The sequence below is a fragment of the Liolophura sinensis genome, chromosome 6 (genome assembly GCF_032854445.1).
Source record: "Liolophura sinensis isolate JHLJ2023 chromosome 6, CUHK_Ljap_v2, whole genome shotgun sequence".
NCBI lineage: Eukaryota > Metazoa > Mollusca > Polyplacophora > Chitonida > Chitonidae > Liolophura > Liolophura sinensis.
Window position 1 is genome coordinate 57,342,798 of NC_088300.1, and position 15,672 is coordinate 57,358,469.

The window sequence follows — 15,672 nt, forward strand, 5'->3', positions numbered from 1 at the left end:
AGGGGGAAGGTATCCGGGTCGGTGACCACTCAGCACCACCGAGTCAGTCAGACGGTGCTAACGTGGCGTGGCTATCTCCCTTATCAAGGACAAGCTCTGTATTGTAGGGGAAGCTGTAAAACTAATTGTTATAAACACAAGCTCGGAGTGAACCAAATGAACTGAACAACTTTGTCCAAAGATCGAACGTCACAGATCCAGAATGAGCACGGTAAAGACCTGAGCGATACGTGACGAACACATGACTGGTCTCAACCCCCGACCTTTGCTTTCATCGTCCAGATCTACGGTGGTACAACCCCAGGCCGATTGCCCGACCCTCAGTGTGATGTTAATTGAGCGCACGGTTTGAAGATAAAGTGCAAACACGACTCTGTTCTCAGCTGGTGTTATTTGATCGGTTTTACACCGTCACTCGAGCTTGAACCCAAATGATAACGAATGTTTTTATGAGTACAGCTCTTACCGGCTCATTCTAAGGACGGATGACTGAACTTATTGCGATTCACTTTCCCTTGTTATCAACGGAGAGATTTGCCTGTTTGGACGTATCAACAAAAGACAATGGTGATTTCTGCTTTATCTGGAGCACCAGCAATTAGGAAAAATAGAAAACGGTTTTGGTTGACTTGGAGGTCATTAAGAACAGGAACATTTTAGTTCCTGAACAAGGGGACATTTATCCTCAAGTGGAGTTAGGACTGACATGTCCAGGTAGGAATATAATAAAAAACGCTAACTCAGTAATTTGTATTCGTGATTTACTTAATAGATAACTGAGGGTACGTTCATCAAATCATCAGCGGCACTTTCTAGTTGTCAAACATTCTCTACTTTCTGAGAGCCAGGAACCATTTCTAACACAAATGGTCGATGCACGACTGAGAAGAGTATCGCGTCGTGTTGATTCTTAATGTATAATTTGATGTTCATGATAATGTCAAATAAAGCAAACAACATATATTACAAACCACCTTGTTCTCCAGTGTATTCTGGTAATGTCAAGCGTCTAACTTGTAGTGGACATTTACACTTCAGTAAATGATTTGTCACCGCCACGCGTGTCTATGTTTCTTTAATCCCCATATTAAGCTAATGGTGGATGCCTTACGAAAACAATCATATTTATCTTTTCATTTCTTGAATCACAGAATTATTTATTTGATTGGTGATTAACGCAGTGCTAAATAATTTTGGTAGAGGTAGTCTTACGGATTAAGTCACATCTAAATTTACGAGAAATATCTTTGTTAACGTTTGTATATATCAATACCTTCTATATCGTTCATTTCTGCCATTCCTACCTTTCTTTTTTGCATAAGAAAGCAAAATATTATTCGGGGAATTTGCTTAATTGTAAAAACTACATTTCACTCTCTTTCTGAGTAGTTTAGCAAATTTATTCATTCTTATGAGCATAATGGTTTAAAAGGTCGTGGGAATATAAGAGAAATGTTACTAGAAAATATCAGTCAATAACAACTTCGATCAATATTACAACACTTCATTCCTGCTATCGTCAAGACAGCACTACAACAAATTGTTTTGAGATTGTGTAACACACGTGCGTATTTTCAATCAGTCAATCAGTTACCACAAAGAGGCTATGCCGGAGATTTTTGCAAAAGCAATTTGTTTTGTTATTGTTTTGGAATAATAATACATTTTACAAAGTATGAGCCTCGTCCGTGCACAACTTACCGTTCAGTATCGGCAATAAAGTTCATTATCGAAAGTTTCTCCCCAAAAAGTCTCTGGTATAGCCTTTTAAAAATGTTAATAGCGTTATATAATATCCGAATAATACCAACTGACCAGACGTGTATAGAACTTTCCAGTTTGGGTGTTTCCCGCCTAGTAGCTAATTCAAAGCATCTTTGAGTAAAGAAGAAGTATAGAGTTGGTCAGCATTGTCCACATCTTCACATCTTCAAAACGGTGCCCACGAGATCCTTGCTTAGCAAGCCTCCCAATCGTAAAGTGAGTAGTCTGGATGCCCAATGCTGAATCGTACCACCGACGTATCGCATATACTCTCTAATAATTCCATCATCAAATACATTGTCTTTAATATCTTCTTTTATTGGAGACACGATTGTTGAAAGCTGGCATTGTACAATTGCATATAAGTACATCTCTTTATGTATCAAAAGCCGTTTTTTTTACATGATCGTATTAGATGAATTAGATTAATATGACGTTTAGATTTATTCCACCGATTAAATGTTTGTATTTCAAATGCGTGCTGTACCAAACCACTTGTCCGCCATCCATCTAAATGATAGATGGATTACAATATATGCTCATAGGTCAAGTGGCCCTCTGCATGTAATAAAGCTCATTCATCATAATGTCTGCTAGTCATGTTGGGGGCCCATAGGCCACAAAATATATGTCAGTACAGCATACTATTTAAACCTTAAATAAGAAAGGTGTACAAGACTGTAGGATTAACTTTCACAATTGTAGTAATTACTTTCTTACCTTATACTCTAATAGTAGTATCTGGTAAAATATCTACAGTTAAATTCTGACAAAATATCTACAGTTAAATTCTGACAAAATATCTACAGTTAAATTCTGACAAAATATCTACAGTTAAATTCTGACAAAATATCTACAGTTAAATCCTGACAAAATATCTACAGTTAAATTCTGACAAAATATCTACAGTTAAATTCTGACAAAATATCTACAGTTAAATCCTGACAAAATATCTACAGTTAAATCCTGACAAAATATCTACAGTTAAATCCTGACAAAATATCTACAGTTAAATCCTGACAAAATATCTACAGTTAAATTCTGACAAAATATCTACAGTTAAATCCTGACAAAATATCTACAGTTAAATTCTGACAAAATATCTACAGTTAAATCCTGACAAAATATCTACAGTTAAATCCTGACAAAATATCTACAGTTAAATTCTGACAAAATATCTACAGTTAAATCCTGACAAAATATCTACAGTTAAATTCTGACAAAATATCTACAGTTAAATCCTGACAAAATATCTACAGTTAAATCCTGACAAAATATCTACAGTTAAATTCTGACAAAATATCTACAATAATTTTTAGAAGAAAGTTGACGGGAATCGACGTCAAAGGAAACAAATTTGTATCCTTCCTCAAACATACGTGAGAAGGAAGGAGAAGGATGAGTTTCTCCGAACCCGGTCTCCTCTCGTTATAATACTGGGCGTCGTTGTATAAATGATATACTCTTCAGTGCGGCGAAAAACAATTCCAGCAAAAACAATACCCAATACTGAATCACATACTACAGGTAGTAGTAATAACGAAGTGAAATCTTTGCCAGGGTAACTGGAGTTGCGCTAAGAAAGCCCGACGGGCCAGCTAAATTTTTTAACAGCAGGGAACGGAAATTATGGTTTAAATATATACAAACTCTGGTGCTAAGGCTTGGTGGGTATGAAACAAATTGGGAGTTTATTCGACTTTAGTTTGATTAGTCTTCGCTATACCCGTAAATTGAAAGAAAAGTAGATGGACACAGACCCCCATTACAACTTCCGTTTTTCAGGAGGGAAAAAATGACGAATGTAATTCTGTGTAACTTTAGGATATAAAGTCTTTTTTGGCTGCCGGTCTGCCGTTTTTGGTGTACAGGTGCATGCTTGGTATCAAAATGATGGGAATTGTCTAAGCTTTGGGCAGGTATCAGTTTTAATGATGAAAGTTTGAAATTCTGGGCGAGGGGCCACAATGGTGACAGATGGTGATGAGGCTGCGAGTGACGTCCCCTTGGCGTTGCTAGGCACCCCTCCCAGCTGCCGGCATAGAAAGGTCTATCGACAAAAAACAAACTTTTTTCTAAAATCCATATTGCATCAAGTGAAACAAACATGATATAAACAGCAAACTGAAAAAACTGAAAACTCCAGTAAATGTAATCTGGATCACTTTGCAGGAAATTTATATCAATGTATTAATTTTGTTCGTTTAAAAGTATATAGAAACAAAATACATTGCTTATTTAAAGATGGAAGGCTAAAAGTTTTTTTTAATTTTTTTTCTTAAATCTTTTTTTGAACACATAAATGCACAGAATTAACACTTCATAAATATTAGAATTAGCTCTTGAGATGGAAGAAAACAAAAGCTAGAGATCGGACTTCAACAAACGAAGCACTAAAATATATGTACAAGACATTATTTTTAGTTAGATTTTTGGAAAGAAATTTAAACTATATTAAAATGTTAAAGTCCTAGGGATATTTGCAATATGTGTTTTTTTTTTTCAAATTTGAATATTTGCTATGTACTATTTTTAACCGTTGCAGTATAGTTGTTTACTGTAAGAGGTCATACAGTATTTAATATTGCGAAACACTCTGCGTGGTTCCCTGACATGATTCGGTGTGGTTATTTGTCCGCATTAGCTTCAGAATAAAACAATGTAACCGTGATGCATCAGAGAGAAGAACCATTAGGGTAGACTATCCGAGGAGTGGTGGATTAACGGCCACTGAGTGCTGAATAAATACCTGGTTTATACACACCCATCCTTCCGTGCCATGGACACCAAAAACTCCCTATCAGTTATTGAAGAGTCAATCTGAACATACCGCTGTTAGCATGAATGTGTCACCTGTCATGTAATATACTAGGTGTGTTCTGACAAATAAACGGCTTTGTTACATCACTGTTCTATGTGCTACTCTGCAGTCGATATACTGCACACGTGTTTGCATATTCAATAAGGATCGTGAGATCGTATCCACCTGCCACCGATTTGTCTCGTATCGTCACATGCATGATATATATTCAGTTCATTTATGTATGCTTCACCACATGTATTTTACTAGAATACACATCCATATAGGTGTCAGTACATCGCACCCATGGATTCAGGTATCCACACACTTACATTCTTCTCAAATTCTTCAATAGGGCGTTAAGCAATAATGAAACAAAAAAATATTGTATCATGCGGACATACGCATTCAGATATAAGCACACTTATATTGGCCTATATTCTTCTGCATCAGCACACCTATATAATCTGGACCCATGTCCACCAATATCCACAGGACCCAAGCATTCAGATATCAGCACACCAATATCCACAGCACCCATGCATTCAGATATCAGTACAGTTACAATCTTCGTTTGCCTTTCTATGTATTCAGATATCAACATACTGTATATGTCCCGTTTGCACCCATATTTTCAGTGAACAATACACCTATATCCTCTGTATCCAAGTATTCAGCTATCAGAAGTACGTGTATATATTAAGAAACCGTACAACGGTATCCTATCCAGTCAAGTATTCAGATACAACTACACCTGTGTACTTTGCACCCAGTATTCAGTTGTCTGTATACATATATATTTCCCATCCATGCAAACTCATTCAGATATAAGCACCCAAGTATTCAGATATCAGAACGCTTATGTCATTTATACAAACCTATTCAGCTATCAGTGCACTTGTGACCTTTACACCCACGTATGCAGATATCAACACACTTGTGTCCCTTACACCCACGTATTCAGATATCAACACATGTGAGTCCCTTACACCCACGTATTCAGATACCAACACGTGAGTCCCTTACACCCACTTATTCGGATATCAGCACACGTGTGTCCCTTATACCCAGGTATTCAGATATCAGTTCACGTGTGTCCCTTATACCCAGGTATTCAGATATCAGTTCACGCGTGTCCTTAACACACATGTATTAACTTCTACTTCGATGATTACTTTTCCCACACGCATGAATGGACACATTCAGAAAGCCAGCTTCCACACATTCTGCAGTTGGCTCACGCACTACGCTTTTTTCAATGTATATACATAAAGGCTTGGTAGTTTGTCATATACCAGTTTGATTATATGTTCAATTTGTCAGATGTGGATTCATTCATAAGCGAATGATCTGTAGATATTCTCTCACAATACAGGTCTACGTGACTTTGTTCCATGTTCCACTTGAGATATGCGCCAATCTCAAACAAGTAATATATGTCTGTGTACAGCACAAAGGGCGTTTTTCCTGCCTCGTACCTTTGTGAGGTGAGTTCTGTCTTACTGCACCTCCGTAAAGTAAAGGCGGCCTGTCTTGTACCTCCATAAGACGACGTCAATATCTGTTATGCCACCACAAGTTTATGTCAGTTTGTGTTGTATCTCTATAAGGTGAGGCCCTCCTTTATTGTACTTTCACAGCGTGAAGTTCATCTACATTAAACCTTTATAAATGAGGTCCGTCTGTGTTTTACCTCCATAAAGTGAGGGATTGTTTACGTTGTATAAAGCTGTGTAAAGTTGGCCCTCGATGTACAAAAGGCTTTACAGATGTAATATGCTGACAACATGGAGCAATAAAGCTTTAAAGCCCCATACAGATACTGACTGTTCAAAACATTCAAAAGTTTCAAACCAATAAGAAAACAACCCGTACTTTTCGCATCATTGAGTTTGTATTGAAAAGGTAAGTTGGAAAAAAAATTTTTTTCAAACAATTATTTGTTTAAAAAAGTTAATACAATTAGAGAAATCGCACACAAGGCAAACAACAGACACAATCTGGCGTCACCATATTGAACCACTGCATGGGTACATGCATAACAGTTTGCTTCAAATTCTGGAAGCCATTCGAGATACCACACCAATATAAACGCATTGTGACGGGGAAAGGCGACTTATTTAAATTATTGACGGCAGCTTTTTAGACTATTCATTGATTGAGTTAGAACGGACAACAGGAAAACAATAAAGCATTGGGTCGGTTGAGGGCAGGGTGATAATAGTCTGACCCTACATGCTAATGATAATGTTGATAGTAGTATTACTCAATTAGCACTACTGATATCTGTGAAAAAATGCGCAATGCAATCTAAAAATCTCCAAAATTGAATCAAATTTGCATGGAGATAATTAGTGGAGACATTACGGAGTAAGGTAGATAATGAACTTACCTGTTTTTCTTAATGACTTTTAATGATGCCGACTGCCTGACTCTGAACCCTACAGATCGATTGTGCTCGATTTTATACGCGATCAGTGATGTGAGGGAGTATCAGGGACGCCGACAAACACGATCACGGAGTTATTCCTCTCCGCATCTATAACAAAGCCTCTTCTTCTCGACCGCGCACTTGTTGACAATACAGGGAGAGTCGCCACGCAATTGATGGCAGACACCGGCAATAGTAGTGTCGCTTCTGAATGGGAAGCTAAACATCCACCAGTGTTTCTGTCAACACAATCTACACCTGGCTGTTCGATGGAAGAAGCAAATATATTAGCGAGGCAGTGAGTGGAGAGTGGTCACCGGCTGCTCTCTCAGGATCCTCGGGGGAGGTTCACTCCGGACTGGCTGTTCGGGGGTAGGGGGAGGCTGGACTGAGGATGTTACTAATAGACCACCGCACAAAACTTCAAGCGACTGACCAATCCACAAGTATGGTCATGAATGCTTAGGCACAGATACATTTGTGTAACTGTGACAGAGATTGAGTTACCCTTGTCAGGGAGCATCGTATGGCGTAAATAGCTGGAAGACTAAAGTTTGAGAATATTAAGCAAGTGCTCACAAACGTATATGGTAGCTGATCTGTTGATCTGTTATTAATGTTTACATCTACATTTTACCTGTAATGTTTCTTCTAGTCTTTCGGTACCAAGCAATCCACTTCCAATTCCACACCCCTCCATATGACAAACACCTCAAACTCACACCAGTTTATTTTTTTGGTGAAGAGTAAAGTTACCATTTACGCAAATTCAGGATTAATACTATTATGCAAGCTTTCAAACATGTCTCTGGTTAGTTGTTGAAAGGTTAGAACTGTTAACATCATCCCCATATCGACCTTTTACTCCACGGATTACAAAAAGTAAGAAAAGTAAAATGGACAGTTATTAACCATTAATAATATATGATTTAAGTGGTTGTTGTGGAGGCTCAGTGAACTGTGGTTCTTTAAGTGACTTTCTGTTGCGAACTAACGACCTTCCACGACGAGGAATTTAGAAGCGGTATCATGTCCTCATGGCGGGGTGAGGAAAGAGTGGAGAACATTGTAAACTGATCTAAATTAAGATTCTAATGTGTGCCCAATACTCATGATCTTTCTGTATCATTCCTTCCCTAGTCTGGGGAGGATTCCAATCCCGATTGGGACTTTCCCTGTGTTCAGTATAACCTTCATAAAGATTTCATACTTCTTGGTTGGTGATAGAAAACCTGATTTTCGGTCGAAGAGAAATGAGCAAGTTTGGAAAATGGCGCGTAGAGTATTGAGATTTGGGGTTACTGGGATAAAATATTGAGTAGAGTCTATCATTTTTTGTCCCTTAAACGGCCCAAAAATCAGTCACTATTAGATGTAAAATTTAGATAATGTAAGTAAGAAAAAAAATGTGTGTTATCTTTTTTATTAAATTCCTTAAACTTGCACTTGATTGGTGAAAAGTGCATCTTGATAATGTCATTTTTTATTACGATGGAAGCTTGAACACATTACTGTACCTAGTAACTAAAGCATGGTGTAGAGACTGGAGTATTGGGCAATCGTTTGATTTATGATATGGCGGCTGTTCACTCTCTATACAAACACCGACAGGCAAGTATTTTACGATTTCGAACTTAACTTGGCTTCAGACAGATGTTTGCCAGGATATTGGCTCAAAACAAACGTTGTTATCACCCTTATAAAATAAATACAGTATGGCTTAGAAGAGGAAATGATTCAGCTAAGTAAATGTGTTATGGTTTTCATAAATTTGTCGAGTATTTAATACATTGATACAAAAGGTTTGATACTTCTTGGCATTACGTGCAGGAAAGGGTAAATATAGATGTTGAGTGGGTTAAGGGTGAATATGGGATTGTGGGGGGATGGACAATTGATTCCAATCGTGTTTCCTTGGTAACGGTGTATAACCCATTGTTAAATCTCGCGTTACTCTTTCTCTTCTAATTTATTTTTTTGCCAGGCGTTACCATAATAAATGCAGCCAACTGAAAAATATTGATTTATTGTTTATTTCATACTGAGCGGTTATTTTTTTTTTTTTACATTTTGCCTTTCAATGTGCCGAAAGGTTATAATATATAACATTAAATTATACATGTCAATAACGGTCAGACTTTGTCTTGTTTTACTCACGGTAACTGACCACATATAGTTACATACCAGACGGTAACTAAGCGGATTCTATTTAATAATTATTTACAATAATTAATTTATTTATTCATTTGATCGTACTGCATGCCGAGCTTTCCACACGCGTGGCGTATGGTATGGTAAATTAACAGCTGCATGGTAGCTTATGACAGGTGGTAAATAAAGAGATAAAATTTAGCTTATACCAGATATTGGGTCTTAGTGAAGTAAATGGTCGACGACGCTCGTGTGGCCATTTGCACAGTCTGATCTACCTTGAAGACCACTTCTCGTCCATTAATACATAGGATATACATATGTGTACGTTAGCAACTAGGTTTACTCCGGTTTCCTTCATTTATAAAACTGACCACCGTGATAAATTCTTGAGTATATTTGGGGTAAAGCTACAGTCAAATAAATAAATAAAATTATACCAAATTCATTGTAGCTGATACCAGGAGGTTGAATGAATAGATGTTTGATAGCTAGAACCAAATGGTATCTGCTGATTACCGTGGATGATATTCCTCACTTTAAATGTCATGTTCAGAAACTTTGGTGTGCATAGTTTATATTAAGATGGTTCTAAATAATTTGAAATTACGTAGCAATTCCCTGTGATTATTCAGATGGTAACCCCCAAAAAACTGGACTCTTCATATGTTGACTTTCAAGTTTAAGCGTATTCCCAATTTGTAAAAACGACAATACGGTAATCAGTGTATGCTATTACCTTATTTCAAAAGCCTTGAACTATCATCCAACTGAGGTATAATGTGCAATTTTCATATAGAAGTTCGATTTCGAATGATACTATACATTATTAACATGAACCGTTCATTATTAGGCAATTGCTCTTTGTATCAAATTTCTCATTTTAATCATTGATTGGGTGTGTCCAATATTACAAATTCAAATCTGTTAGTAACTATCGCTGTGAACACCCTTTCGTATTCCGTAACCTTCCTCTGTAAAATCAGGTGCTTCTGAGTGAGATAGTGAGTGCTTTGGGTTTAACGTCGTACTTAACAATTTTTCAGTCATGTGACGACGAAGGAATCCTTGGAGTGCATGTGCCTCCTTGTTGCAGGGCGGATTTCCACTGCTCTTTTATCTAGTGCTGCTTCACTGAGACGCCTTACCGAAGGCAAGTAAGCTGCCCCGCCAGAGCCCTTATACTGATAGAGGTCAACCAGTCGTTGCACTATCCCCTTCATGCTGAACGCCACGCAAGGAAGTTACAACTTCTTTTTTTAAGGTCTTAGGATTGACCTTGGATCTAGCGATCCCGAAGTGGACGCTCTACCAACTGTACTATTGGGGCCGGTCAGGTGCTTCTGCTATTTCTGTTACTAGCAATGTGGTGATTAGGCCTGCTATGAACAAATTCTTCGATTTTTCGTTCGAAAGTTTAATTAAGCCGGTGAGCAGCTTGGTGCGACAAGTTTCACTATGACGTATGTGGTAGGTATGCTCAAGGCTTGTGTACCTGTATACTTGAATAGCTCCTGTAATCATCTGTCAGTTGCATGACCTTTTTTGACCCCAGAGTCAGACCCTCTAACACTCACCCACGCCTTTCCCAGAAATAGACGTGTAGGGCCTATTAGAGGTACACCAATGCCGGCTTTAGAATCATGGAGAGCGTTAGGGAGATTTTATACTCCATGTGAATAAACCAGTATTTAAATATGCATGAACAAATAAGCCTGTGTCAGTGTCACCGTTGACCATAACACTAGTTAACCTACCTTTTACTGAACAGACTTAACCCTGTCCCCTGTCCAGTGTTTCCTCACTGGATCAAAGGCGCTGACGTACATATCTAGCAAGGAAGAGATTTCCATTAATTTACAATTAACAAAATCAGCTCTAAGTCTTTTGAAGAATAATGAAACTTTAAGTAGAAATGTTTTGGGATTTGAGCTTTTAAAGTTGTGTCCAAAGAGTTAATGAGTTTAGAAATCAGAGCACCGATCTTCAGTGTTAATATTATTCCAGTTGATATCAAGTCTGGGTTTCCTTGAAGCAGTCCGGCCCTAATGTCGGAGATATCTATAGTGCTCCTTCACTGAAATACCATGCCAAAGACAGTATATTGGCATTAGTATGACAAGTTCTTGACCCATCCGTCTGCTGACAGCAAAGATGCCAGCCACAAAAGCCCCGCAAAGGAGTGCGAGTGGGGACGTTCGCCATTTTCCGGTCTTACATTATATAAGAAAGTCCGGCTCTTGACCACTGAGGAGTTGTGTGTGAATCCATGTAGGTTGTTTTGACTTGACTGTGGCTTTAAGTCAGGGCATTTGTTGGGTACTTTGTGAAGGGCGGTAATGTGGTGTTCACAACCGTGACCGCCATGTAACGTGGAAGTGAATTTAGACCATGATGGACGTCGGTGAGCACTCCGATCTCAAACCGGTAGCGTATTCACAACGGTTAAACAGGGCAGTGTGAGGATGCATTGATTGTTGATATAGGCTAGCCGTGTAACCATTCAGTGTTTTACTGGTTTTAAAGATACATAATTCGGACATGTATAAATCTGTAATTCCAAAATCTGTTAAATGAAAATGAAGTGTGATTGTCAGTATATTAATGTTACGCTCACTGATTGTTAGTGTATCTGCCCTCTAAGCGGAACGCAAGGGTTCAATTCCGTTCTTTTCAAACAGGAGAAGCTGTTAGTTTATCTGAGCTGTAAGCGGGCGCAATGGTTCAATTCTTTTCTGTTCAAACAGGAGAAGCTGTTAGTGTATCTGCCCTCTAAGCGGAGCGCAAGGATTCAATTCCTTCCTGTTCTGTTCAAACACGAGAAGCTGTTAGTGTATCTGAGCTCTAAGCGGGCGCCCACTAAGCGGTGTAGCATTGTTCAATTCTGCTCTGTTCAAACAGGAGAAACAGTTAGTGTACCTACCCACTAAACGGTGTACCAGGGTTCAATTCTGCTCTGTTCAGCTGAAAACAGGAGAAGCTGTTAGAGTATGTGTCCTCTAAGCGGTGTACCAGGGCTCATTTACTTTATGTTATAACGGGAGAAGCTATTAGTGTATCTGTCGACTAAGAGGTGTAAGTTTGTTCAATTGTGTTATCTTCTGTTCAAACAGAAGAAGTTGTCAGTGTATCTGCCCACAGATCGGTGTACCAGGGTTCAACTCTGCTCTGTTCTGTTGAAAACGGGAGAAACTGTTCGTGTATCTGTGTTCTAAGCGGTGTACAGGGTTCAGTTCTGTTCTGTTCTGCTGAAATAAGGGAGCTGTTCGTGTATCTGCCCTTTCCGCGGTGCATCAGAGTTTTATTCTGTTCTACTCTGTTCTGTTCAAACACGAGAAACTGTTTGTTAATCTCCACTCTAAGCGGCGTACTAACGTACTTCTCTTTTGTTCAGTTCACACAGAAGCTGTTCATGATGTTGCAATAACTTATTAATTAACAGATATCAAAACCATTGTCTGATATTATCAAAATCATGTAACGTAACACATACGTTATGAGACTGAAAGCAAAATAAAACCTAGAAAAAAACCTAATTGTTTGGAATCAGGTCATGTGGTTTCTGTTTTGTGAAGGTATTTGATACAGATATGTACTCATTATACTTGGCTTCCAAATATAGAATCGGAAATTCTAATGCGAAATTAATGTTCTGTATTTCAAACTATCTGGCCGTAGTACATGTCTGTTGACAGAATGAGTGAGGTAACGAAGAACAGCGTCTCAGCCCACGCCGATGCACTGCCTCCAGTGATGTACTGGTGTCTCCTGGTCTCTAGCAAACACGGTCGATTTCAATCGTATTCCATGTCCCAAGGTGACACATGCATGGGGATTATTGAAATATCACTTAAAACCCTTCTGTTTGCAGATGCTTTGAAAGATCAATGGCTAGGATATTGGACATTGTGTGAAGTGTCAACAAGTACAGGTTTGCTTGGTGATGGGGAAATCTGCATGTGGTTTATCTGGCGAGTGGATTAATGAGAGTGCGGGTGGGGTGGCTAATCTCTGGAACGATAAACCTTAATAGTGGGCACACGTAAGCAGATTGATTGTGAATTTCTCTACTACCCGAGATGGAGGAACGCCTTGTGACAGTCTTGATGATAGTGTTTTTAAATTTTGTTGATGTTTTAATGGTGTTTTCCGTGATCCGTAACCTGTGGGCAAACATGACGACACAATTATACCACTAATAGAAGAGATTTTAACAATGGTTTTCATGTTAATGATATTTCTGTGACTTTAAAAATAAAATTTATGCTTGGTGCTGCTTGGTGCTGGTACTGACGGTGGTAATAGTATAATTTAATTCTGGTTAAATGCGGTAATCAACTATAGTTTACTTGTATGACGGTAAGCGGGAATTTGGAAAGAAGAAAATCCATCACTCTTTGCCACTGGCCGATTTCACAAAGCCATTTTTAATTTTTAATTAAAGCTTAAGCCCCATCACAATGCCACACTTTTGATTCTGGAAGTTGACACTTTGACACATATGTACTCAGGTTACATTCATATGGTGGTCATCATTTGGTTTTCTGTGGCCCTAAAAGTTTCTGTAAAATCATATTTTGGGGGGTGGGGGGCTCCATGGCTCAGTTGGTTAGCGCGCTAGCGCAGCCTAATGACTCAGGAGCCTCTCACCAATGCGGTCGCTGTGAGTTCAAGTCCAGCTCATGCTGGCTTCCTCTCCGGCCGTACGTGGGAAGGTCTGTCAGCAACTTGCGGATGGGTTTCCTACGGGCTGTGCCCGTTTTCCACCCACCATAATGCTGGCCGTCGTCGTATAAGTGAAACATTCTTGAGTACGGCGTAAAACACCAATCAAATAAATAAACAAACATTTCAAGTTTGACTTAAATCACACTTAGCTTTGTGCCATCGGAACCAGTCAACTGACACACATCCGAACTCAAACGTGCACCTGAACTAGCGGGAGCTCGTTTTGATTCTGCATGGGACCTCATCAGTATGATGCAAACGTCAAGATCGACGCTTCGCATAGATTTTTTAATTTATTTATTTGATTTGAGTTTGACTTTGTGCTCAAGAATACTCCACTTTCTTCAGCGGTGGTCATTTTACGGGTGAAGAATAATGTTGATGATAATGGTGCTGTTATTACTGGTGTGACTGGTATGACTCATGTTGATGATAATGGTGCCGTTACTACTGGTGTGACTGGTATGACTCATGTTGATGATAATGGTGCCGTTACTACTGGTGTGGCTGGTATGACTCATGTTGATGATAATGGTGCCGTTATTACTGGTGTGGCTGGTATGACTCATGTTGATGATAATGGTGCAGTTACTACTGGTGTGACTGGTATGACTCATGTTGATGATAATAGTGCCATTATTACTGGTGTGGCTGGTATGACTCATGTTGATGATAATGGTGCAGTTACTACTGGTGTGACTTGTATGACTCATGTTGATGATAATGGTGCCATTACTACTGGTGTGGCTGGTATGACTCATGTTGATGATAATGGTGCCATTACTACTGGTGTGACTGGTATGACTCATGTTGATGATAATGGTACAATTACTACTGGTGTGGCTGGTATGACTCATGTTGATGATAATCGCGCAGTTACTACTGGTGTGACTGGTATGACTCATGTTGATGATAATGGTGCCGTTATTACTGGTGTGACTGGTATGACTCATGTTGATGATAATGGTGCCGTTATTACTGGTGTGGCTGGTATGACTCATGTTGATGATAATGGTGCAGTTACTACTGGTGTGACTGGTATGACTCATGTTGATGATAATGGTGCAGTTACTACTGGTGTGACTGGTATGACTCATGTTGATGATAATGGTGCAGTTACTACTGGTGTGGCTGGTATGACTCATGTTGATGATAATGGTGCAGTTACTACTGGTGTGGCTGGTATGACTCATGTTGGTGATAATGGTGCAGTTACTACTGGTGTGACTGGTATGACTCATGTTGATGATAATGGTACCATTACTACTGGTGTGGCTGGTATGACTCATGTTGATGATAATGGTGCCATTACTACTGGTGTAACTGGTATGACTCATGTTGATGATAATGGTACCATTACTACTGGTGTGGCTGGTATGACTCATGTTGATGATAATGGTGCCGTTACTACTGGTGTGGCTGGTATGACTCATGTTGATGATAATGGTACCATTACTACTGGTGTGACTGGTATGACTCATGTTGATGATAATGGTGCCGTTACTACTGGTGTGGCTGGTATGACTCATGTTGATGATAATGTTGCGGTTACTACTGGTGTGACTGGTATGACTCATGTTGACGATGTGTGTAATATTCCTAATAGACAACGTAATGATGATGTAATAGCGGGAAAATGTTTTAGTGTTCATCTAGAAAATATTTAAATTTGAGCGTAATGGCATAAGTGTGCTCTGTTCTCCACTCCCTCTTTCTAAAGTTCGGATAAAATCTGCACGAGTAGATCTAAAAGTAGGGAAGGAAAATAAAAAGAAATCAGAACTTTGTGGAGAGATTT

The 15,672-nt window shown here is 38.9% G+C and overlaps 2 protein-coding genes across 2 annotated transcripts in view; both read right to left on the reverse strand.

Annotated features, from left to right (window-relative positions):
* LOC135467687 (conopressin/neurophysin-like) overlaps positions 1 to 7,285 on the reverse strand; it is a 31,690-nt gene extending 24,405 nt beyond the window's left edge. The window contains exon 1 of the mRNA XM_064745495.1: positions 6,957 to 7,285. The gene's annotated coding sequence lies outside the window, so the exon portion shown is untranslated. The remainder of the gene's footprint in view (positions 1 to 6,956) is intronic.
* A 6,948-nt stretch (positions 7,286 to 14,233) lies between these two features.
* On the reverse strand, positions 14,234 to 15,451 carry LOC135467382 (uncharacterized). The gene has a single exon (XM_064745157.1). The coding sequence runs from the start codon at positions 15,449 to 15,451 to the stop codon at positions 14,234 to 14,236; it is 1,218 nt and encodes a 405-aa protein (XP_064601227.1).
* Between the last annotated feature and the right edge of the window lie 221 nt (positions 15,452 to 15,672).